This window comes from Lathyrus oleraceus, chromosome 5 (assembly GCF_024323335.1).
Source record: "Lathyrus oleraceus cultivar Zhongwan6 chromosome 5, CAAS_Psat_ZW6_1.0, whole genome shotgun sequence".
Taxonomy (NCBI): Eukaryota; Viridiplantae; Streptophyta; class Magnoliopsida; order Fabales; family Fabaceae; genus Lathyrus; species Lathyrus oleraceus.
The window spans coordinates 438673756-438701302 of NC_066583.1; the positions used below are offsets into that span (position 1 = coordinate 438673756).

At 37.8% G+C, this 27547-nt stretch overlaps 1 protein-coding gene across 1 annotated transcript; it reads right to left on the minus strand.

Annotated features, from left to right (window-relative positions):
• Positions 1 to 17449: 17449 nt before the first annotated feature.
• Positions 17450 to 18307, minus strand: LOC127081228 (uncharacterized). Its single transcript, XM_051021508.1, has 2 exons — positions 17624 to 18307; positions 17450 to 17572 (listed from the first exon to the last, which is right to left on the minus strand). Exons 1-2 carry the CDS (start codon positions 18305 to 18307, stop codon positions 17450 to 17452), a joined length of 807 nt encoding a protein of 268 aa, XP_050877465.1.
• Positions 18308 to 27547: the final 9240 nt, after the last annotated feature.

Here is a 27547-nt window from a genome sequence, read left to right on the forward strand (position 1 = left end):
GCTTCCCATTTGAAGGGAAGTTACAAAAATAAGGGACCATCTTATGATTTATTGGTCTGTCATTCTTCCAAGACAATCTTCAGCTTCTTCGATGTGTACTTGATCCCTTTCTATGAATGATTGTTCTCCAAGTTGAATTTCAGGCTTCCTTTCAACGATTTTGAGGAGGGGGTGCAGAGAAATCTCAGAAACACCTTGTCTCAACTACATCAGTAGCATATTCCTTCGTCAAGGTGTTCAATTATTGGTGCGAGTAATGGAGAGAAAAGTCATATTTGAATATATGATTTAAAAAATTTACCGTGATGCGTACCTCTTCTTTTAGGGGACCGGAGGTAAAGGTTACTTTCACTTCGTCGACCAATTAATGTGTTTAATGATTACCTTGATAGTTGGAAAAACTTCAAGGATTAATAATTCTTGGTGACCCCTCGGAACTCGGAGTCCCATTATGTCTTTTGCAAAGTACCAAAATGCAAATCTTCCTTATCCGATCCCATTTGTTCAGAGTCCTAAAATGTAAAGACATGATCTATAGATGCTTGATCTGAAACCATTCCAATCGAAAATCAAAGATATATACATTTCCATCTAACTCTATGACCTCAGAGATGAGTTATTGAAGGATGACTTGGTACCCTTTTTGGAGAGACTAGGATAAAAAGAAGGAGTATGGACGCGACCACCACTCTTGAGAGGAAAAATATCTTTGGGAATAGAGAAACTATCGTTATGTTTGTTTTTGTCATTCTTATAATATTATGTTTACCATTCTTTGTAATGACGCAGATAACATGTCATCACTCAAGAATCTATTCAGGAGGAAGAAGATTCTAATTGTGAATGAGATACTCACACCCCTTTCTCCAACTACTACTCTAGGTCTAACAGAGGTGGCCACCAAAACGGCTATGGGGGAAAGCAAGGCTTTGCCCAGGGGACAAGTAAATATGATGGAACAAGGGCACTCTTCCTCCAAGACTCATAGTAAGAATGGTTGGACATGTGAATCCATACACAAGAGGAGGAGTCAATTGTGGAGGTTTGAAAAATTCTTATTTAAAATAAAATCATTTAAGAAATAATAGTTTAAAAACATTTTATACAAACATTTGAAAAATATGTATCATATATGCAAAGTAAATAAAATGAATGGAAAATAAAAGAGATAAGGAAGAGAAATAACATGAGGAATTATACAGGTTTAACCAAGAAGAACTAATCATGTCCCCAAAAATTATTCTTGAGAGTATCCACTATTACTTATGATAGCCTAAAGTATACGACTTTATCAGTTTAGTAGAAAAGATTGTCGAATCCCACAGAGACTAATTGACAAGTATCGCTATCTATTATTATTGTGTTTATCTAAGGTTGTGTGTATGGTTTATTTTGCGCAAAATTGAAAATTATCGGTTTAATTCAAACTTAATAACGAGAGGCCGGAATATGATTTCCATCTACCTATGTTACTCCTACAAATTGCAGCCTTTTATTGTAACAAAAAAATATTTTTACTAGAAAAACTAAGTTAGAGGTATCGCCCGCTTTCGCGTGTTTGTTACTAAATTATAAACTCGTAATCACTTGCTTTCACGTGATACAAATTAAAATTTTAATGGTCTGACACAAATTCAAAGAAAATATTTGATGAAAATAAGATTCCCACAAATGTTTCTATTGCTTCCTTATACAACGTGTCTTTCCATTATGAGGAAAGTGTGCTGAAGTGGAAGTATTTGTATCACAAATGGACATCCTTTGAAAGGAAGTTGTTAAAAGAAACTTTGACATGTGAAGAGGTTGTTCAGCTTCTTGAGGATGTCATTGTGAAAGACATTAAGAATCTTATGAGAGCTCACATGTATATTGATGACATGACAAACAAGACAGTGAAGCATGTTATTCATCAAATGAAGTTGATCATGGTAGGAGATGTTACCTACTTTCCTGATTTTCAAGTGAAGCAAATGAAAGACTACACCTTTGATTCCAAATGTTTATATGCTGGAAGTAGTTGCGTGCAACTGTTGTGGAATAACCAAATGCTCAAAGATGTCAATGAAGATGTCAACCAGGTTATGCCAGACAAAATGTATGACATATTGATGACTATGTTTCCAACTCAATGGAGGATGAGCAAACTACCCTTGTTAATTATAAAATTAATAACAAGCTTGTTCAAACAAGTAAATTTGAGGTTGATGCTAAAGAAAAAGTCCAGGACATTGTGTCCACCATGAGAAGATAGGTTGGTGGGAAGAGAGTTCTTGTGAATGTCACCTCTGGTCACATGGATAATATGCCAGTCCATTCTAAACAAGTGTTTATAAGTGGGAGTATGTTTTTCAAAGAAGGATTGCAATAGAGAGAAAGAGAGCTAGGTAAAGAAGCTCTTAATAACAAAGAAATTGTAAAATCTTCTTGACTAATAAAGACTATTACTGATGTTTGTCCTTGCTATGAAAAGTTGGTCAAGGAGTGTAAAGGTGCATGATAGAGGAAAGTGGGTGAAGCTTTAAAATTTTAATTGATTGGGAAGAAACAAGATTCCCTCTTTTGACAAGATTATGACCAAGGAAAAGGGAACCGAGGAATAACAAAAAACTACAAATAAGTATGCATAAGAATTTTTTGAAGCACTGATGTATTATGAACTTATGGAGCTTCATATTGATGCACAATTATTGAAGATGGTGTTGAATGTTGGATCTTATCATCCCAGGTTGATGAAGGAGATTGATCTTATATTCCTTACGGGTTGCTGAGTTTTAATAAAAAGCTGAATATTGGGAAAGATGTCTCAGACATTGTGTCCAACATCTCTGCACCTGTTGATGAAATTGATCTGGTTTTTATTGGAAAAGTGTTGGAGTTGTGTCACCATAAACTATTGTTGTTTCTACTGTGGGATTGGTGTTCATTCTTGTATGTGGTCATTTGGTCTGATAATATGGTACTTGTTCCCAAAGTTAAGGTCCTTTGGTAAATGATGTGTGTTGGTACCCTGAAGTTTACAATTGTGCTTTGAATCGGTTCTATAATGACTCTATATCTCTGGTGGTTCTACTGCTACTATGATGTTGTGTTGTTTTCATTTATGTACCTTTGCCAAATTATGGAAAAAAGGGGGATAAATGATTGTGTGGGACAAGATGTTCCAACATGATGTTATGTGATGTTATGATGTGATCTGTGATCTGATATCTTGTTGTGTAGTAACTGTCGCTACCAGGATTTTACGATAACAAAACCGGGACTAAAGAGATGCCAAAGAGAGGCAAAATCAAAAGAGTCGCCACCAAATTTGATGTAGTTTACCTCTATCGGAGAGGCGAGGGGAAATAGTTGATAAAACAATCAAAAGATACACGCACGGGAAGCGCTTAAAGAGAATAAGGAATCGGTCTCGCAACCTAGGTTTGGGTTCGGAAGTCGGTTACACAAGGGGAAGGTATTAACACCCCTTGCATCCATGATACTCCATGAGAACCATTTGGGTTGTTTTACATACATGGGGATTTATTTATCATTGTGTTAGTTTAAAAATAATGTGTGTGAAAAGAGGGTGTTTTATTATTATAGTGCTCGCCAAGGATTGGGACCCTTGTGCCTATGCATCACTCTTTCTGGGATGAGGAATCAGAGCTCCGTAGTTCGGAGTAAAAAATGTTTGTGTGTTGATTTTACCTTTAAGAAAAGGGTTTTAGGGATGATGCCCTAAGGCACAAAAATGAGTTTGATGAGTTGTATTATTTTGACCTTGAATAATGAAATGGATGTTTGTGATTATATTGCACTAAACTCTATGGACGGAGGCGATTATTCTAAATAACAAGTCAAACGTCTTGCGTCCAAAATAATCAGATTAAGGGTAGGAATGCTCCATTTTTACTCATTCTTCACCACTTAAGGCTCGTGGCACACAATAATAATCATAATTTTATTGTATTTTGAATTTGATTATGAAAATGCCACTTGACGTTGAATCAAGGGTTTAGTTTATTCGATTATGAAATTTGGCTTATGCAACATGAATGCAAAGTAACCAACAAGAGAAAGTCTTGTATGTGCAAATGTGACCTAAGCTAAACAAAGGATAATGGTCTTACAAACATGTCCCTCTAAGGTGGTGCCATGATGCTATTCTTACCATATGCATGTAAGTTACGAATAAAATCCAACATTTACAAAGTATCACAAATATAAGGAAAAGGCCTCAAAGCAAAGGTCCTAAAATGAAATCCTCTAAGTCCAAATTGGTTAAGAGTGGAGTGAATATTTTTGGTCTTATCATTTTATCATGTTTTTGTTATTTTTTATGTTTGATGGCAATAAAATAAATAACAAGTAAATAAATATGCATGATGAGTTTGTATAATGATGATGGTAATGAATACTTAAATGTAAATTATAAGGTAATGACATAAAAGTAAATTACAAGATAAAGAATGACAATATCACAATAATGGTTAGTGGATATAAATAACATTAAAATAAATAACAAGTTAGTAGTACCAAAATTACAATAACAAAGGTGAATGATAAACAAAGTTAGTGAAATATAATTAATGGTTAGTAATATGTGCAAAAATGAATATTTTGAGGATTATTTTTCCATAGGTCAAAAACTCAAAATATGACACATTAAGGGATAACTTATCATTGATGCAAAGTATTGAAAATGATTAATAATCAGCTTACAATATATTTGTAACAAAGAAAGTTATACAACCCTAAGTTCATTCATCAATAATTTAAACAATTATGATTCGTTCTCTTTATTTTGTTTTTACTCCCCTTTTTTATTTAGAAAGATAGTAAAAGACTAAATAAATTAGCATAATGTAAATGATATGGTTAGATACCAATAAACATAAACATAAAGCACTTGAAATAACTGAACAATAAAATAAATTGCAATAATGTAAATGTTAGGAATAGGTAAATAATGAACATAAACATAGAGTAAATGAAATAACATAAAAAATAAAATAAATTGCAAGAAATTAAAGTGCAATTATATAAATGTTAGAAATTAGTAGTTAGTAGTTAGTAGAATAACAATAAGAAAATGGTTTTGTTGATTCTAAGTGTTGGCAACAATTTTGGTAAAACAAAGAGTGTTCACAAGATGTTATGTGTGATGTCTTAACATGAGATATCCTATGTACCTGCTGGAGTTCAAGAACATGTTCAGGCAGGATTGTTTCAGAATGCCACATACAATGCCATGGCTTCTGATATTGGATGTACCTGTTGGAGCTTAAATGAAAGACATGTTCATGCAGGATTGTTTCAGATGACATACACAAGGTCATGACATTTGATATGGTTGTACCTGCTGGAAGTTATAAAAGGTATTATTGGATTATGCAGGATTTCTCCAGGATGTCAGACCCGATGTCATGACATCTTGTACACAGAACATTCAGTATGAATGTCTGGTGTTTTATGATTGCACAATTACTGGCAATCTTTGTATGATTGAAGATCTGATTAGCTGGCGCATTCAATCATGGATTACAACCTGATTTACTTATTTTCCAAGGAGATCTAACTAGCTGTTATAAAAAGATTTGATTGGAAAATAGATATAGGGTTTTCAAGATGTCCAAGCCCAGCTGAAAGCTTCTATAAAAAGGGACTTTGAAAACCTGTTTGAATACACAACCAATACTGAGCGAAATATATAGAGAGAGAGATAGGGTTTGTGTTTGTTTAGTCGTAAGACTTGTAAGCCATTCAAGTCATCTTTTGATGATTGAATTGGACTGATTTGTGGTTGTAATTTGTCACTCTAAAGCTGTTAAGCAAGAGTGTGTGTCTACTTGATCAAAGTTGTGAAGCAAGATCAAGTGTGTGTCTTCTTGATCAAAGTTGTGAAGCAAGATCAAGAGTGTGTCTTCTTGATAGAAACTATGAAGTAAAATCAAGAGTGTGTTATTGAAAAGTATTTTCTTTTCTCAAGGGATTGTTGTTTAAGATCACATGAGTGATTGTAGGGAAGTGAGTGGGTTCTCATATCTAAGAGTGCTTAGGTAGATATTGCACGGGTAGAGATTAGGTGAGAAAGATTGTAACTTGTTGAAGTGTACGGAGAGTCTTTGAACTGATTCTATTTTAGTGAATTTCCTTCCTGGCTTGGTAGCCCCCAGATGTAGGTGAGTTGGACCTAACTGGGTTAACAATTGCTTGTGTCATATGCTTTACCATTTTGTATCTTTCTTTTGTTTGTGTAACTCCGATATTAGTGTCGTGACATTACCTTCGAAATCTCATATCTGATACCAGAATTTCAATTGGTATCAGAGCATGCACCCTGCTCTGGTTCTGGGTGAGATCTAGGGACAATACTTTCTGGTACAATGGAGAGAGATGGAGGATCTGTTCATAGGCCCCCAATTTTGGATGGTTATAACTATGACTATTGGAAACCTCGAATGGTAGCTTTTTTAAAATCTCTTGATAACAAGGCTTGTAAAGCTGTGTTAACAGGTTGGGTGCATCCTATCATTACTAAAGAAGGAGATGCCACCACTGAGAAGAAGCCTGAAGAGCAATGGTCCAAGGAGGAGGATGATCTAGCCATTGGAAATTCTAAAGCCTTGAATGCCTTATTTAATGGAGTAGACAAAAATATTTTCAGGTTAGTAAACAACTGTGAAGTGGCCAAAGATGCTTGGGACATTCTCAAGACCACTCATGAAGGCACCTCTAGGGTTAAGATGTCTAGGCTTCAGCTGCTCACCTCCATGTTTGAAAACTTAAGGATGAAAGAAGATGAAAACATTCATGAATTTCACATGAGTATCCTTGAAATTTCTAATGCCTCAAGGGCCCTGGGAGAGAAGATGACAGATGAAAAACTGGTAAGGAAAATACTCAGGTCACTACCTAAGAGATTTGGAATGAAGGTGACTACCATAGAAGAGTCTCAAGACATTTCCAACATGAGGGTAGATGAGCTAATTGGTTCCCTCCAAACCTTTGAGATGGGATTGAATGATGGTTTTGAAAAGAAAACAAAGAGCATGGCCTTTATGTCAAACACAGAAGAGGAAAAGAGTCAGGAGGTTGATGAAGATTTGGTCAATGAAGTAGCAATGCTGGGAAGACAGTTCAATAAACTGTTGAAAAAGATGGATGTAAGATCTAAGACAAATGTCAAGAACATCTCATCTGACATCAGTAAATCCAACAATGCTAGAAGAAGAGCAAGATCAGATGAGAAGCTCAAAGAAGGAAAAGAGGTACAGTGCTATGAATGTGATGGGTATGGACACATCAGGACTGAATGTGGAACCTACCTCAAGAAATAGAAGATGAGTCTTGCTGCCACTTGGTCTGATGAGAGTGAAACAGAGGAGGCTGCAAATCTTGTGACTGCTTTGACAGGAAGATGGGGATCTAATGAAGACTCAAGTGATGGTGAAGTAACCTTTGAAGAATTGGCTTCTACCTACAGAAAGTTGTGTCACAAAAGTGTAGAGCTGTGCAAACAGGTTGAAAACCAGAAGAAGGAAATAACTCAACTTTAGAATGAGAAGGTAAAATACTTGGAAACCATCTCCAATTTACAAATAGAACCAGTGGTTCTGAATGCCAAGCTAGGTGAAAATCCACAAGCTGAAATTCAGAAGATAGCACAGCTGGAAAGTGAGAAGGTAGACCATGTGAAAACCATCTCTAAGTTTAAAACTGAAGTCATGTTTCTAAATTCTAAACTAGAAGAGATGACCAAGTATGTAAGGATGTTAAGCAATGGATCTGACTCCTTAGACAAGATTCTCCAAACTGGACAAATAACAGGAGACAAATCTGGCATTGGGTATAATGACTCAAAGCCTGAGAGCAGTTACACTGGTGCCAAATCTCAAGCCAAACCTAAGTACATCCATAATAAAAGTAAACTTGTGATGTCACATCATATGTCCCAACATCAGAGGAGAAAACAACAGAAAGGGAAACACCAAAGATGGAGATGCCATCACTGTGGGAAATCTGGTCACCTGAAGTCGTTCTGCTATAAACTATATGGTTATCCTAGGCCTGCTCATCATCAGAATCACTATCAATCCAGACCCAAACAACACAGGCCTATCATTAAGAAAAAATGGATTCCTAAGACTAATGTTACAGGTCTGATAGCTCACATTCCCCTCAGAATCTCAGCCAAAGAAGAATGGTACTTTGATAGTGGATGTTCCAGACACATGACTGGAAACCAAGACCTGATAACTGATCTGCATCATCATACCATAAGCCATGTATCCTTTGGAGATGGAGCAAAAGGTGAAATCAAGGGAACAGGTAAGCTTGATTGTCTTGGAGTTCCCAAACTTGACAAGGTTCTACTAGTTAAGGGCTTGACTGCAAATCTAATAAGCATCAGTCAACTATGTGATCAAGGTCTGAATGTTAACTTCACCAAAACTGAATGTCTAATCTTTGACAAAAATAGTGAAGTGATTATGAAAGGAATCAGGACCAAAGACAATTTCTACATGTGAAGCTCTCAAATGGATTATCCCTTAAAGTATTCCTATGTCAAAAAAGAATGGATAAACATGAGTATAGATGCTCTCAAGAGTGATGAAAAACAAGTCTGTGGAAAATGTCAGACAAAGATGTCACACCAGAAACTCAGACTTAACCTCACCCTCAGAGGAGAAAAGGTTATGATGGCTCAAACAACTGAGAGGTTAGATCAAATAGGTGGACATATGACCAGTCATAGGCAGAATGGAGCTGTTGGGATTAGGCCACAGGGGACTTTATGTTTATCTCAAAGCAAAAATGCCAAGAACAATATGGAGAAGATTTGGATGACACCTGCTTCTACACATGTGAAAGGTATAGAAGATGGAAGCAGTTGGGCTCAACTGGGTTGGATGAAACTATTGATGATTGCATACAATGTCACACACGATGTCATGACATTGTATTATGACAACCTGAATGCTGAAACTAGGTCCAAAAATCAGACTCAACACAGATGGACAAAGTACTATTTTTGCTATTATCACTTCATTAGAAAATTCGTGGAAGACAAATTTAGAGGTCTAAAGCATGGACTGGAACTAGCAAACAGGGTTGCAAGGAATTTGGGTGAAATTCAAATTGAATATGAGGGAGGGAAATTAGGGATTTGGACTCTTGTGAAATTATGGCAATTAAAGTGGAAAAATAAAGAAAATAAAAATAGTGTCTGCTCTTTTAAAAGAAAGAGCCACATTAATGATAAATCATTCCCTAGCATTGAAAATAGTATTTATTCCCTTAGCACACGCTACCTAAACACAGCAATCTCCATCTCCATTCAACTTCTCAGAGAAGCTCAGCTAGGGCAAAGAAACTTTTCTCAAAAGTCCTACAACATGTCTCAACATCCATCATCATCTGGTTCAAAATCCTCTCACCATGCAAAGACTCCCTCCATGGAGTTTGTAGATGAAGACGTGATGGACGTTACTCCACTTTGCATGATACCAGGCGACACCCCAAGTCCCTCCTCCAAGGCTGGAGATAAGCAAGGTAATATCCCTGGTAACTCCTCTCTTCCAAAAGACATGCATTATGCTGATCGTGCCATAAGGAACCTAGTCACTAGGATTCTAAGTGAAGGGCATGAAGTCAAAGGGGTTTCTACCCCTCTGTCCAGAAGGGACCCCTCTCCTGAGAAGGAACCTCATGCTGATAAAGATGATGACTCATCTAGATCAGAAAAGGAAGTTGTTGCTGAAGGGCTATGCTCTCTAGGTAAAACCCTACCTAGAAAGAAACCAACAAATGTGTCTCAAGAGAAGGTTATTAACCTAGAGGAAGAAAGCTCTGAAGAAGAGGATGATCCCTTGGTTCATCTTGTAAAACCTAGTGTAGCTGAGAAACTGAGAACTAGGAAAGGGAAAAGTGTAGCTAAAATGAGAACAGGAAGAGTGAAAAAGGCTGCTGGTGTAGGACCCTCAAAATCCTGGAGCAAAGTTGAGATTAGGAAAAGGAAAGAAAGAGACAGCTCTGACTCTGAGGAGGATGTCGAAGACGATGTCCCAGACATCTCCCTTGCAAAAAGGCAGGCTGTTCAGAAGTCTCCTAGGAAAGCTGCTGCTGTGCACCTAGACAATATCTCCTTTCATTTAGAGGATGGTGCTGCAAAATGGAAATTTGTCATTTAAAGGAGAGTAGCTGTTGAAAGAGAGCTTGGAAAAGAAGCTGTAGAGGTAAAAGAAGTAATTGATTTGATCAAAAATGTTGGACTAATGAAGACTGTGGTAGCTCTACCCCAATGTTATAAGGGGTTGGTAAAAGAGTTTGTTGTTAATATCCCTGAGGATATTTATGAAAAGAGCAGCAGGGAGTTCTACAAGGTGTTTGTAAGGGGAAAATATGTGAAATTCTCACCAAGCATTATCAACAAGTTCCTAGGAAGAGGAACTGATGGAGGAGTGGACCTAGAGACTACAGACAATGAGGTCTATAGGGTTATTTCAGTTGGCCAAGTTAAGGAATTGCCTAGTAGGAATCACTTATCAGCTGAGAAGTTCACTGTTAAATATGCCATCTTACACAAGATTCGTTCAGCAAATTGGGTGCCTACTAATCATATCTCTACCATCTCCATTAGTCTTGGAAGAATCATTCATGCAATTGGAACCAGGATTAACTATGATTTTGGCAAGTTTATATTTGATCAAACCATCAGACATGCCTCTACAAATGCTGTGAAGTTACCCATTGCATTCCCATCCATCTTTGTGGTATTATCTTGAGTCAACAACGAGGCATACTCAATACAAATGACATGCCAAGCAGAAGAAAACCCCCTTTATCCATTCATTATAAGCTGTTTGAGGGAAGTCATGTAAATGATGTTATCATGACATCTGCCAAAAGAGAGCCTGCATCTCAAGGAAGCTTAATTGATCAACTGAAAGATACCTGCAAGGAACTGAATAATGGAATGAGAGTAGCCAAGGCAAGAAAAGAAGCTTTGGAAGTTCTTATCAGGAGCCTAGAACAGGAAGAAATGAAGAAGGCTGGTGAAGATTCATATACCAATTTCTCAAGAGAGAGGTCAAAAGCTCAATCCAATGGTAGCTCTGACAGTTCTGAAGGCTCTGAAGGTGAAGGTGAAGGTGATACTTCTTCTTCTGATTGATGGTTCCCCCCCCCCCCCTACTTTTTTTGTGTGGAAGACTGAAGATTGTGTGAGAGGTATTGTGTGGCTGTTATGACTGTTGTTGTTCTGGTGCTGCTATTTGGAAGACTGAAGTTTTATGGTTTTCTTTAATTTGGTATTTTGTGGCAGTCCTCATTGATGCCTGTTTTATTTAGGGCTCTTGAAGAGTTCCTTGGATTTGTTCATTATCTCAGCTATCACAGTTGTGTATGATGATGGTTTGTACTTCCTGAATATTATGTTTTAACATTCTTAATGTTATAACATCTGATCTAACATTCTTTGTTAGGCTAATAGACATTTATTTTGTCTGATTGGTCACCTTTGGTCAATTTTGACTAAAAAGGGGGAGAAGTGTTGATGTGGAAGCTGGTGTGGAAGTTGTGAGATGTAGCTGAACTAAAGGATAACTATTATTGAAGGAAGTGCGCAGGTGTTAAAGCAGAATGTTGTTCTGTTTACAAATGTCAAAGAGGATGTCTGAAATGGTGCACAGGTGTTGATGTTGAAGCAGATGTCAGAATGACATTCTAGCTGGTATAGGTGCGGTGATTACAGTAGCTGTTATGTTCATGGAGGTAGTATGCAGTATGCACAGATTTAGGGGGAGAAGGAGTACCAGTACCCTTGTGCATTTGTGTGTCTTACTAGTTGCATCCATAACTAGTAATTCTGTTTTTGTTGCACAGATTTAGGGGGAGGAGAAGTACCCTTGTGCATGTGTGTATTACTAGTAACTAGCTAGTAATTGTGTTGCTTCTGCTGCTGTTTAAACTACTGTTATGTTGTTTAACTGCTGATAGTTTTCTTGTGAATAAAAAGGACATATATATCTTTTAGCCAAAATTTGCCAAAGGGGGAGTTTGTTGATTCTAAGTGTTGGCAGCAATTTTGATAAAACAAAGAGTGTTCACAAGATGTTATGTGTGATGTCTTAACATGAGATATCCTATGTACCTGCTGGAGTTCAAGAACATGTTCAGGCAGGATTGTTTCAGAATGCCACATACAATGTCATGGCTTCTGATATTGGATGTACCTGCTGGAGCTTAAATGAAAGACATGTTCATGCAGGATTGTTTCAGATGACATACACAAGGTCATGACATCTGATATGGTTGTACCTACTGGAAGTTATAAAAGGAATTATTGGATTATGCAGGATTTCTCCAGGATGTCAGACCCGATGTCATGACATCCTGTACACAGAACATTCAGTATGAATGTATGGTGTTTTGTGATTGCACAATTAATGGCAATCTTTGTATGATTGAAGATCTGATTAGCTGGCGCATTCAATCATGGATTACAGCCTGATTTACTTATTTTCCAAGGAGATCTAACCAGCTGTTATAAAAAGATTTGATTGGAAAATAGATTTAGGGTTTTCAAGATGTCCAAGCCCAGCTGAAAGCTTCTATAAAACGGGACTTAGAAAACCTGTTTGAATACACAACCAATATTGAGCGAAATATAGAGAGAGAGCTAGGGTTTGTGTCTGTTTAGTCGTAAGACTTGTAAGCCATTCAAGACATCTTTTGATGATTGAATTAGACTGATTTGTGGTTGTAATTTGTCACTCTAAAGCTGTTAACCAAGAGTGTGTGTCTACTTGATCAAAACTGTGAAGCAAGATCAAGTGTGTGTCTTCTTGATCAAAGTTGTGAAGCAAGATCAAGAGTGTGTCTTCCTGATAGAAACTGTGAAGTAAAATCAAGAGTGTGTTATTGAAAAGTATTTTATTTTCTCAAGGGATTGTTGTTTAAGATCACAGGAGTGATTGTAGGGAAGTGAGTGGGGTTCTCATATCTAAGAGTGCTTAGTTAGAAATTGCACGGGTAGAGATTAGGTGAGAAAGACTGTAACTTGTTGAAGTGTACGGAGAGTCTTTGAACTGATTCTATTTTAGTGAATTTCCTTCCTGGCTTGGTAGCCCCCAGATGTAGGTGAGTTGGACCGAACTGGGTTAACAATTGCTTGTGTCATATGCTTTACCATTCTGTATCTTTCTTCTGTTTGTGTAACTCAGATATTAGTGTCGTGACATTACCTTCGACATCTCATATCTGATACCAGAATTTTAGGTTTCATCTATGCATCAAATGACTCAAATATGGTTGAAATAGAGGCAATTTATCAATGCCTCAAAGTATCACGAATGATCTAATGATCAATCATTAATAGGTTTGAAACATTGAAGATTTAATCAACCCTAAACAACCATGGCCATGATCTGATAGACCTTATTAACCAAACAAATGTAACAACAAATGAATAATAAAAGTAAATGATAACAAACAGAAAGCAACCACAAAAAAGGTAGTAAGAGCAAAAAATATCAACAAAAAAAGTGTAAACCAAAGTTAATCATTTTTGCAAGCTTGAATCTAAACCCTCTCAAAATACCAACCAAAAACAAACAACCATTGTCAATCAAAAACAGAACCAAAAAGTTAAAAAGTTTAAGCTAAAATCATTATCCCAAAAATGTGAAAAAAGCTAGGTTGAAATGGTGTTGAGCTTGAATGTTAAGCAATGAGTTTGGGATGAAAATATTTATGATGGAAGCTTAGTGAAGGGACTGAGTTATGAGTGTTAGAGAGTGAGAAGTTTTGAGAAAAAAATGTGAAGTGGAAAAAAGTTGGTGGTGGATGACTTTTGGGAGAATTTTTTTTTGTTTTGATTTAGGTTTGGAGAAGAGGGGGTTGGATGATATTTTTTTAGAACCTTTGGGGGCTAGAAAGCATGGAAAATGAGGGGGAATATTTCCTCTATTTAAAGGGAAAGCAAGTGGGTAAGTGGGGGAAACAAAAAACATTTTGTGTAAAAAATAGACTTACTGCTGCTGTTTCCGCATGAGAAACTGATTTCCCTAATTAGGGTAATCGATTTCCCTTTTTTTTGCAGGTGTAAACACCATGCCTTGAGTCCATGCAATATGCCTTTGATTATGAATGTTAATGCAATTATGGTGATGGACCAATGAATGTATGTATGTGTAATAGGGTCATGGATCAGATGAAAGTTGTATGGGGGTATGGTGAATTTTGGGGTATGACAGTTGCCCCTATTTAATTTTCTCAGACCTGAATATATGGATAGCAACGACTTCCAATGTGTTCAAGGTAAGAGAGGATTGAATACTAATGGGAGTAACCAGAAATTTGCCCAGCCGGAGAATGTTAGGATTTGTTGGGGATTATACATGGTTATGATGATTATGCATGCAATGTGATGTATGCATCATAAGTATCTTCTTAATGAGAAAAGTTTGATGTCAAAACCCCAAAAAAATTAAGGGAATAAAACTTCACTAGGGAATGAGAAAAAGGGTGACCACTCCTAGCAACGACTGGGGAAAAACAATACAGTGGTTCTTAGCAACGGTTAGAACACCTAACATCTATTGGGGGTCAAACAAATGAATTAAGTGATGATTCTTAGCAATTGATAGAATACCTAACTTAGTGGAGATGATAAATGATTCCAAATGATGATGCCTAACAACGGATGGAACATTTGAACCGGTTGGAGAGAAAAGACAAGGTACGGTGATGATTCTTAGGGATAGCTAGAATACCCGACTCTTGAGGGGAAAAGAGGTTGTTCAGTGACGATTCTTAGCAACGGCTGGAATACCTAACTCGACTGAAGATACAACTTTCCACGAAGGTACAGTGACAATTCTTAGCAACGACTAGAATACCTGAAATCCGCCGAGAAGATCAAACAGTTTAGTGACGATTCTTAGCAACGACTAGAATACCTAACTCGAATGGAGATACAACTTTCCATGAAGGCACAATGATGATTCTTAGCGACGGCTAGAATACCTGAAATCTGTCGGGAAGATCAAACAGTTAAGTGACGATTCTTAGCAATAACTAGAATACCTGACTCTGCTGAGGAGAATACAGAAGTCAAGTGACGATTCCTAGCAATGGATGGAATACCTAACATCTGGTGGAGAAAATGAGCACTTCAGTGTAGATTCCTTGTAAAGATCAGAATACCTGACTTATGTCGGGGAAATAAATTCAAGGGTGATTCTCGGCTATGAATATCTGACTCAGCTTGGGGAATGAGCCCAAAGCGCCTCTATTATGAAAAAAGGAGAGTTTAGTGACGATTCTTAACAATAGCTAAGAATACCTGACTCTGTGGGGGAAGGGGGAAATATGGTGATGACTTTCTAGGGATAGAAGAAGTACAATGATGTTTCTCAACAATGGCTAGAATGTATGACTCCTATGGGGAAACTTGAAAATGAAATGAAATAGTTTAGCGAAGATTCCCAGCAACGGCTGGAATGCGCGACTGTGCTTGCGAAATGTTTTGAGGATGAACGTTGATTTTATTGGGAAAATTCCTAACAACGGTTGGGAAATTCCGAACTCTGACGAGTTAATTTGAGTAAGTTAAGGAGACACTTATGATGTGATGTTATGTATGCCAATGCGTGTTTGGGCTTTCACGGGGGAATGTATGAAATACAGGGTTTGCAAGTTATGCCAAGTATGATTGGGCTTTACGGGGGAGTGTATTTGGGGAATGTCAATGATGATTGGGCTTAAAAAGGGTGATTGAGGAAAGTGTATTGACTTTACGATGCTTGAGAAATTGGAGCTCGAAGTCTAAACAAGTGTTGAATGTAATGGTTGAGAATTTCAGTTGGGGGGAGAAATGATTGGCCAAGTCCAAGGGACTGCGTAGCGCCCTCGGGTTGGAAATCGCAAATGCGTTTTGGTTATCTTTAGCAAATTTCTGAAAGAAATGTAATTTGATGTTGTCTCCCTTATAGTTTTTTTTGAAAAGGGTCATTTAATCGAAAAATCCCAATGTAATATTATTTAGAAAAAATTCATATTTTGCAGAGAAAGCATGAATAGTAAAAATATGGAGCACGTGTGAGGGAACTGATTTTATTGATAAGTGGTCCCCAAAAAATAGGGGATTTTGTACAAAGGAAGTAATTCCTAAAGGAGGTGATTGCGAAAAGAAAATGATAATTGTAATGGCAATGAAACATCTCGGGTTTCCACCAAATTCCAACTTTGCTATAGCTTCTATGCCTTTGGTTGTCCTTTGATCTTGCTTTCAGAAGGAGAGTGATAGGATTGACTTGCTAGGGGACCCACAAAATTGACTTGTCGGGGAATGAAGAAGGATTCCTTGTGGGATGCAGCCTCTTGCTCTTATTAAATCCCTAATTTTTTCCTAGACCGTCCTTTCGGGTTTTCAGTCTATCGGATACCCATTTTTGCATAAGTCGCCCTTTCGGGTTTTCAACATATCGGGCTTTCTCTTTTTTTAAGTGTAGTATTTTTTGACTGCATCTACATTCACCAGGGATGGAAGATCTTCACCATCCATAGTTGCAAGGATTAAGGCTCCTTCGGAAAAGACCTTTCTTACAACATATGGGTCTTCGTAGTTCGGCGTCCATTTTCCCCTTGGGTAAGTATGGATTGGAAGAATCTTTTTCAATACGAGGTCTCTGGTCTCTAGGCTGCGGGGGAAAACCTTTTTGTCATGTGCCCTCTTGATCCGTTTTTGATAGAGTTGGCCATGGCATATGGCTGTCAAGCGTTTCTCATCAATGAAGCTTAGTTGGTCAAATCGAGCTTGTACCCACTCAACCTCATTAAGCTTAACATCGGTCAAAATCCTTAAGGAAGTAATCTCTACTTCGACTGGCAAGATCACATTTATGCCATACACAAGGGAGAAGGGATTTGCCCCAGTGGAAGTGCGTAGGGAAGTACGATAGTCGTGTAATGCGAACGAGAGCATTTTGTGCCAATCTTTGTAGGTTTCCACCATCTTTTTCATAATCTTCTTGATGTTTTTGTTAGCTGCCTCAACAGCGCCATTCATCTTAGGCCTATAAGGCGATGAGTTGTGGTGGTTGGTCTTGAAATTTTAGCATAGCTCTTTCATCATTTTATTATTGAGGTTAGATCCATTATCAGTAATGATCTTGTTGGGGACCCCATAACGGCAGATAATTTCTTTCCTGAGGAATTGAGTCACCACTTGTCTGGTAACGTTGGGTACGAGGCTGCTTCTACCCATTTTGTGAAGTAGTCAATGGCTACAAGGATGAAGTGGTGTTCATTCGAGGAAGTTGGCTCTGTGCATCCGATCACTTCAATTCCCCACATGGAGAAAGGCCAAGGTGATGTTAGGAGATTAAGTGGCGTTGGCGACACATGGATCTTGTCGGCGTAGATCTGGCACTTGTGTCAGGTTTGGACGTGGCGATGACAGTCAACCTCCATAGTCATCCAATAGTAGCCGACCCTTAAGATTTTCTTTACCATAGTGTTCCCACTGGCATGCGTCCCCAAAGGATCCTTCGTGAATTTCCCTTATAATCTGGTTTTCTTCTTGCTTGTTCACACATCTAAGCAGAACTGAATCATAATTTCTCTTGTATAATACCCATCCACTTAAGAAGAACTTGGATGATAGTTTCCGAATATACTTCTTATCGGTGATGGACGCGTCCACAAGGTACTCTTGGTTCTCTAAGAATTTCATGATGTCAGAGAACCAAGGACGACAGTCAGCTTCGTCTCCTGCTTCTAGGAAGTAAGCAGGTTCGTCCAAGTAGTTGAGGTGAAATGATGGTGCTTCGTTCTTCCACTTAACTTTAAACATGGACGCCAAAGTTTCCAAGGCGTCGGCTAGCTGATTCTCTTCTCGAGGGATGTGGTGGAATGTAATCTCATCGAAGTAGGGGACTAGTTTCAAGACATGCTTTTTGTAAAGAATGAGATTATGATCTCTAGTATCCCAATCTCCTTTGGCTTGGTTGATTACCAAGACAGAATCTCCATAGACTTCCAGGATTTTGATCCTAGGATCGATAGCAGCTTCAATACCAAAGATACAAGCCTCGTATTTGGCCATATTATTTGTACATTCAAAACATAACCTGGCGGTGAAGGGGAGGTGGAAATTAGTTAGAGAAGTGATTACTTCCCAAACTCCATTGCCGTGAGCATTAGAAGCTCCATCGAACACCAAGTTCCGTCGGTATCCAGGCTCGGGTCCTTCCTCGGGTCCAGGGATGTTGCAATCCCTAATCAAGATGATGTCCTCATCGGGGAATTCAAAACGCATAGAGTGATAGTCCTCCAAGGGTTGTTGTGCAAGATAATTAGACAATACACTCCGTTTGATGGCCTTTTGAGTGACATGTTGGATGTCGTACTCGGTTAAAGCCGTTTTCCATCGGGATACTGTACCGGTTAAAGTCGGCTTCTCAAAGATGTATTTGACAGGATCCATCTTAGAGATCAACAATGTCGTATGAGTGAGCATGTATTGTCTTAAACGTTTGGCAGCCCATGCTAGTGCGCAGCAAGTCTTTTCAAGCATCGAATACCTACTATCGCAATCGGTGAACTTCTTGCTCAAGTAGAATATTATATGTTCTTTTTTACAAGTCTCGTCATGTTGGCCGAGGACACACCCCATAGATCCTTCGAGAACGGTGAGATACATGATTAATGGTCTACCAGGTACAGGAGGCATCAACACATGGGGTTCTTGCAAATACTCCTTTATTTTCTCAAATGCGTCTTGACAATCATCGTTCCAAATGATGGCTTGATCCTTTCAAAGAAGTTTGAAGATTGGATCACAAGTGGCAGTGAGGTGAGATATGAACCTAGCAATGTAGTTCAATCTACCTAGGAATCCTCGGACTTCCTTCTCGGTTTTGGGTGCAGGCATAGCTTGTATGGCCTCCACTTTATCGGGATCTACCTCAATGACACGTTAGCTAACAATAAAACCTAGCAATTTTCCGGATCTTACCCCAAATGTGCACTTGCTGGGATCAAGCCTCAATTTGAACTTCCTCATCCTCTCAAACAACTTTTCTAGATTGACAAGGTGTTCCTCTTTGGTTTGAGACTTGGCTATCATGTCTTCGACTTAGACCTCAATCTCTTTATGGATGATATCATGAAAGAGAGTGACCATGGCTCGTCGGTATGTGGCGTCGGCGTTCTTCAATCCAAAAGGCATCACCTTGTAGAAGAAGGTGCCCCATGGTGTTATGAAAGTGGTTTTCTCCATATCTTCTTGAGCCATGTGGATCTGGTTATAACCGGAGAAACCATCCATAAAAGAGAAAACAGAGAACTGATCGGTATTATCTACTAACACGTCAATGTGTGGTAGCGGAAAGTCATCTTTGGGACTTGCTCTATTTAGATCTCTATAATCTATGCACATTCTCACTTTGCCATCCTTCTTAGGTACATGCACAATGTTAATAATCCACATCAGGATGTGTCCTTCGTAGCTTTTGCTTTACTGGAGGACATTATTCTTTAAGAGGAAGATGGTGGACCATAATGTCAGTATCGAGGTCGGGCATGTCTTGGTATGACCATGCAAACACATCTTTGTACTCCTCCAAGAGCTCAATCAATTTTTCCTTCACCTCGTCTTGTAGAATGGAGCCGACTCGGACTTCTTTCGCTTCCTCATCCGTCCTAAGGTTAATCACTTCCATTAATTCTTTGTGCGACTAGATGACTTTTTCCTCTTGCTTGAGCAGCCTTGTCAATTCTTCGGGGAGTTAGGCCTCTTTCGCACACTCTTCATCGGCTTGATTAATCGGGTTGTCAAAGTCATATGAGACCGTACCAGAATTATCATTGGTGGTTGTCAAGGGCGATCTTCACGATTTAAGGTCCATGCCTTTATTGATATGAAAGAAAGAATGATTTGAAAAGAATGTTTTTAAGAAAATTGCCATTTTGAAAAAGGTGAAATAAATAAATGAAAGACAAGGATCTCAAAATTGATTGCGAACATGAACCTTTTTCATTAATGATTAATAAGGAAATTTGATGAGGCCCTACAAATGATTCCCCCATGCCTTGGGCTTGATATGGGTTCTTTTGATAAAAAGGAAGGAAAACAATATTGGGAATTACATTTTAATCAGGGTCACTTTAGGTATTTCAATCTCGGTCCATTTGGTGGCACCCTTTCCATCAGTCTTTGTGAAGATCAATCCAGTATCTTCTTCTCCGTCTTCTTCCACGGCACAGATACGGTTGTCATCAAGGTAACCAACACTTGAGAAGTTTTTGAATAGCGAGAGCACTGATCCCTTTGTAGATATCAGCGCGGGCTTCTTCAAATTCTGGGAGTTGTATCCTAAACCGGTACGGTCCTTATTGGCAGGCAGTTCAAGCATTCTTCCCCATCTTTTATGAATGTAAGGGTGTCCTTAAGAAAGGCCATTGGAGATTCGGTATCTTTTGATTCATCCCTTACTGGGCGAACCATTACAACATTGATAACTTCAAATGATTGGAACGGGATTTCCCTCATCTTCACTTCTCCTTCAATGTAACAGAAAGATACGAGGTGACTTGCCATAATGTCCTCCTCACCCTCGACAATAACTAGTTTATCGTCAACTAAGAATTTCAATCTTTGGTGGAGCATTGAAGTGACTACACCAGCTGAATGGATCCAAGGCCTTCCAAGCAGACAAATGTAGGTTGGATAAATGTCCATTACGAAGAAAGTGATAAATAAAGTATGAGGACCAATCTATATAGGAAAATTCACCTCACCGATTATAGTCCTCCTAGTCCCATCAAATGCTCGTACTATAAGCTCACTCGGTTTCATTACGAGTTCTTCAATAGATAGCTTAGCAAGGGAGCTCTTAGGCATCACATTGAGAGAAGACCCAATGTCTACCAAAACTCTTGATAGGACTGTGTCCACATACTCAATAAAAATTTGGAGAGCCTTGTTATGATTCTTCCCCTCGGCGGGAAGCTCTTCATCACTAAAACCCAAGCTTAAGCTAGTAGCGATATTGTTAACTACCCCTTCAAACTGACAAACAGAGATCTCTTGCGGTACGTGAGTTGTCCTCAAAAAGTTTACTAAAGCATCCCTATGGGCCTCCGAGCACATTAATAAAGACAACATTGAGATCTTCGAGGGTGTCTGGTTAAGCTGATCAACTACTCGATAATCGCTCTTCTTGATAATGCATAAGAGCTATTCTACTTCATTGGAAGGTGCAAATTCGTGTCTCTGCTGAATGCCATCAATTTGTTTTCCTTTGTCTGAAGCTGAAGGATTGATGGTTCCAATTGGAGTGGGTGTTGGCGCAAATATCCTTCCACTTCTCATGATTCCTCCAATGCCGGTGATATTGATCATTGGATCACTAGACTTCAACGGTTCTTCTTGAATCTTTTGACCATGGATGTAGACTGAGGTGTCATACACCCATGAGACTGCCTTGGTGTCAACATACGGGAATGGTGTGGGAATTGTTATTATGATCGGAGTAAAAGGACTTGTTGACAGAGTTAACTGAGAGAAGTTATATGGAATTTGCAGAGGAGAGACTTCGTCGTATGGTATCTCGAGGGTAGAGATATCTTCTTTTGTGGACGGGCAGTCTACCACCAAGATCCCTTGGTCCATTAATCGTTGTATGACAGACTTCAATGTTTTATATTGTTGTGGGTTAATTAGACAATGTTCACAATCATTACTACAAACGGGAAAGGCATTATCCTTCATTAAAGCATTCTTGATCTCGATGAGTGGTGTTTTTAACTCGTCCACACAGGACATCAATCTTCTCCGATTGTCAACTTCCACCATATTCACAACTGAATTATTATGAGGGGGAATTGGGTTGTTATTTACATTCGGCCCATTAGGGGTGAACGTAATTTCCTTAGAATCAATAAGATCTTGAACCTTGTACTTTAATGCTTTACAATTCTTGATGGAATGCTCAGGAGCACCAGAATAAAATTCACAACGGGCATTTGCATCATAACCGGGAGGAAGAACCACTGGTGGGGATCCTAACTCCCTTAGTTGTACAAGTGATCCCCTTAATAAATATGGTATAATGTGGCTATACGGCATGGAAACCATGTCAAATCTTCTCTCGGGCCGTCGCACCCTTTATTGGTGTTGTTGATATTGTGGTTGTTGACATTATGGTTGTTGTTGATACCGTTGTTGTTGTTGAGTTTGAACAGGAATTGTAAATGGTTGTTGTTAAATAGGTTGGATTGGAGCTACGGCGGCTACTTGTGGATAAGTGGTATTTCTTGTTCGAATGATGGAGGTGGCACTGGTCTCGCCTTCTCGTTTTTTACCATAGGGAACAAAAGGTTTCTTTGATGCACTGGAAGTACTGGCAGAGTTCTGGATCTTGCCCATCTTAATCATATTTTCTATCTTTTCACCGGCTATGACCAGGTCGGAAAAGCCCGAAGAGGTGCTCCCTGTAGCGGGGTTTTCGTTACCTTTAGGTTTATTGACTAAACCAAAAGTAAACATACAATTCGAGTCGCCACCACACTTTTATTTGTCCAAAGGAAAGGCTAAAAAGCGAACAAAATCCAAGGTAAGAAGTTTTTCAAATCAAAAACTAATAAAAATTTCAGAGATCTGGGTAAGGGGGTTGGTTATGAAATGGGAAGGTTTTACGCACCCAAAACATCCTTAGTACTCTAAGGGAACCCTTTTTGCAAATATGTGTTGTAGGTTGGTATTTGTGAAAATATTTGAGCAAAATATTGGAGGGATGAGAAGAGAATAGATTATATTTACAAATTTTGTTGTTTGAATGGATGAACCCATTGCCTACGTACCATCACAAAGGAGGATCAAAACCTCGTAGTTCAGGGTAAAAATCTCAAAGATTGGTGAATTGATTTGATCAAAAGCCTTAAGGTCTTTTGTTATCAAAGGGAGAAAACTCAACCTAAACCAACAATCCACCATGTGAGGAAGGCTTCAACATGCTAGTAAGGGGTTAATCCTATAATAAACATGGAAGACTTATAATCCAATCACTAAGGATGAGGTGAGATTTTACATCAACCACTATGATAACTCAAACCTATGGCTAATGTTTTTGAAAAGGTTTTAACAAGGTGGCCATTGGAACCACAAAAACAACTTGAAGTGAGTTATATTTACAAGTTAGGTTTATTTACAAAATGAAGTCAAAGTTGGATTAAGATTCATTCACAATGAGTATTGATGAAAATGGTTTTGAAAAGTCAAAGGCTTAGGGCCTAGGTTTCTAATTTAAAACAAAGTCAAAGTTTGAAGAAAATATTTTTGGCTTGGTTAGAGTGGGGAGAAGAAGAGAAAGGCTAGTCCTAAAGCATACAAAGATAAGAGGGGAAAGATAAACCCTTGGAGTTCCTTTTCTTGGAATCATAGAGATGATTCAAGATGCTCCTTTCCTTTGGACTTAGCACACAATCAAGCAATCAAACAAATTGGATTCAAGCTCCTAGGATCTCCATTTGGCTTGTCTCTCTTAACTTGGCTACTCATGACAATGGTCTTCTTTTCACAATCTCAAGGTAGGATCCCTATCACACAAAAGTAAACATCAAAAAGTTCACAAACACAATAAGAGGAATGGACAAAGAATAAGTTTGGATGAGAAGTCTTTTAAGATCAACTTTGGATTTTAGCATTCTAAAGTCATGAGGCCTAGTTGCTCTTCAACAATTTAGCATTCTAAAGGCATGAGGCCTAGTTGCTCTTGAACTCCTTTAAGCATAGGTAAATCCTAATTCTAAGTCCTTTTTCCTTTTGCATTTGGTTCACACAAAATAAAAACAAAGCAAACACAAGATAACAATATATTTATATACAATAATGGGCTCAAATAAGCAAAAGAAAAATGACATAAACATAAAATATGTGCTCAAGTGAGCAAAATGAAAATCAATATGAATAAATGAGCAAGAAATAAACGACATTCAAAGTAAAGGGCAAGAAATTAAATGCTCAAATTAAAGTTAGTAATCAATGGAGGTTATGTTAGCTTGTCATAAGACAATGTAGCGCTATGTTAAGCAATCGTAAGTGGACTAATGTAGTAGCCACGCCTATCTGAGGCCGGCCAATAAAAATATAGGCAAAGAACACAAGTTAGAGATCATGACTAGTAAGCCAAGCTCCATAAACTTGCCATGCCAAAACAAAATGGGAAGGGCCTTGTATTGTCTTTAGGTTATTTGCTTGACCAAGAAGCAACTTATCTTGGACACAAAGCAACTCACTTGATCATGGATCAAATTGAGTTTGGTTTGGATCAAAGAAGGTTAAACCTCTCATTTGTCAAGACCAACCATAAGAACTTAACTCATTAGCCATTGATGGAAAGAATGGGATGAAGATGAAAAGGAATGGAAAAGAAGACAAGTACCAAGTCCAATTGATCAAATATGGATCAAACCAACATCAATCAACACCAAACTGAAAAGAAATGAAGATTACAAGTCAACAATATTTTTTTGGGTATTTTTGAAATAAAATAAAATGCAAATATAAAATAAACAAATAAGGTCAAAGCTCAAATTTAATTCAAATCAACTTCAACAAGTCCAATTAAATTCTCATAGGTCTAACATGGTCAAACAAACTTTGACTAATTTTCTTAACAATTTTTAAAATCAGAAAGCAATTAAAAACAATTAAAAATAGCACAAAATGGATTTTTCATTGACTTATCATGATCCATAAATGCTAGAAATTGATGAGATTATTTTTCATTGACTTATCATGATCCATAAATGCTAGAAAAATATTTTTGGATTTTTCAAATATCAGAAAGTATTTTAAAATGAATTAAAACTATTAAAAACCAAATAATTCACAAAAAATATTAAATGAGGTCACAAAAATAATTAAAAATCAAAATATGAAACTAGATTTTTCAAGAAAATTTTTGGAATTGGTCTCATATTTTTATGACTTCAAATAAATTTTTTATGAATTTTTGAAAATAAAAGGAATTAACTGAAATTAAAAGAAAATGAATTAAATGAAAAAAACCACAGTCGCACGATGCACCTCATTAATTGACGTGACACGGATTAAAGGCCTAGATGTGAGGGCGCATGGTGTGACCAAGTCAAACGCGTGGCAATGTGAATTAAAACAAGTAAACATAATGAATGCCCAGGATTAAAACGTGGAAGCATGATCCAAAGGCCATGAAGGTATGCACGTGGTGGTGGTGGTGGAAACCACCATCTTCTCCGATGGACCAACCAATTCCAGCCACCAGTTACAGAGAAATTTTTCTTAACAAAAATGGAAAATGAGGATATGAAATTGAAGCTCATGTGATGGAGATCACCATTGTGTCCATGGATCTTCCTCACTCTTCCTATTTTGAGAAAAATGTGAAGTGGAAGATCATGGTGTTCAAACTGAAAGTGCACGAAATGGAAAATTGAAACCACCACTGGCTTGCCTCAAGTGTGAGGACTTCAGAAAACCATACAAATAAGAGAAAGCTACATTGAATTACAAGTTCTAGATCCAAAAAATTTGAAGATATACCTCTGAATTGAAGCTCTTCAGGCCACAAATTCTTCAAGATCTTGACTCCTCTTTGCTCTAGGGATGTAGTGGAGATGATAGGCTAAGGAATTGAGCTTTGAAAATCAACTAATGATGTTGAATTTCAAGCTTGAAAGTGAGAAAAAATTCTGGAAAATTCCTTTGGTATGGCTATGGTTTAAGTGCTGCAGCGTTTCAGATCTCCAAAAGGTTACCAAATGAATGAGAATGAGCAGTTATTTATAGCTGAGATTGGCTGTGTATCATGATTCCCTCATGTGCATGGCAAATGGAAATTAGATGCATGGGCATGTACAGGCGCATGTGAGGCCCAATGATGGGTGCAAAACCATGCTGAGTTCATTTGAAATGGAATTGGACGTGTACATGAAGTGGAACTAGCTTGCACATTGAGCTTCATCATGAAATGCCAAAATGAACATAAATGAAGAGCTCTTCGAAACTCACCAATGGTAAGTCCAAAAAAGTAATATGAGTAATGGTTGGAAAGCCCTTGAAATAAGGAGCAAAAATTCATTTGGCATTTGGAAATTAATGAAAACTGGCTGTGAAAATTTAGGTACAAAACATGTTTAAATCACCTTTGAAAATTTTCACCAAAAGTAAGCCTATTCAAACCCCTCTGTTTGCATGATGAAAGCTTCAAATGGAAACACCTCCAACAACAAAGTTGTAGATGTTTTTAAGATGATAAATTTAGACTAAAATTTTGCATCATTTGGATTTTTATGACAAAGTTATGGGCATTTGAAGTTGGGTACTTTTTCAAATTCAATGAATTAGGTCCAAGATGACCTATAATGTTTTGTATTATCACATGTATTTATTTTAGGATTATGAAATTTTTTCCAACATAACATTTGAAGTGTACACCTAAAGCTTTCCAATTCATTTGGTATCACCTCAAAATCATAAAAATTAAGGAAGTTATGTTCCTTGGTAAGTTGACCCAAAATTAGGGTTTCAGTCAAAATGACCTATAACGTTTTGAAATGAATGATGACATTCCAAGTTTCAAATGGATTTTTTATGAATATTAAATTTTTTCATATGGTTCTTAGGAACATGTTTTCTCTTGGAGTCATCTTCATTTGACAAACACATCAAAGGTTATATCTCAGTGATCCTCAATTTAGTTAGATGACTTGACTGGTCAACTTTTCAAGGCCAAACTTCCAATCTTGATGAATAAATGATTGAGGATCCTCAAATAGGCTCATATATGCATAAAATAATGAATGAAAGAATTTCCCTTGATTAAATTTGATCATAGGTTGAGTTTGCTTCATCAGCAAGGCACAGTCAAAGCATAGTGGAATTAGGGTTTCCTTGGGAAATAATCCTCAAGCCCTTTGGGTTATCTTGATCAAATTGGAAAATTGAGATACTTGGGAGACATATATGATGATTAGGAGCTTTTTGGACCATTTCCATGCTTTTTCTCATCTTCATCTAGCCATTTCATTGAGCTTAGGAGACTCCTAGGAGCATTGGACACGTGATCACTTGAGCTTCAAAACAAAAAGAGTTAGTGACATATTTTTGTGCTTTTGGTTAGTAATCAAAATAAGAAAAGCAATAATATACAATACAAGCATGCTTGGTGGTCTCAAACCACTCACACAAGTCCCAACCCTAGGGTTAAGGAGCCAAACATGCTATGATCCTTGAGGCAATGGACTGAGCAATGATATGATGCCATGAGGGATCTTAGGATCAAAACTAGGGTCTTACATATGCCCCTATTTAAGGTCATTCTAGCCAGAGATATGAAGGTTAAAATCTTCGTCTCGACGAGATAGAATGGGCTTAAATAATAACAAAGAGACGAATTTTGGTCCCTAAGAGACCTCATGATGCAAATGTATGCATGCAAAAATAAAATCTTCATGGTGAATGATTGCCACAAAGGAAAATAAGTCGGGAGAAACTGAAAAAAAATCCAATAGG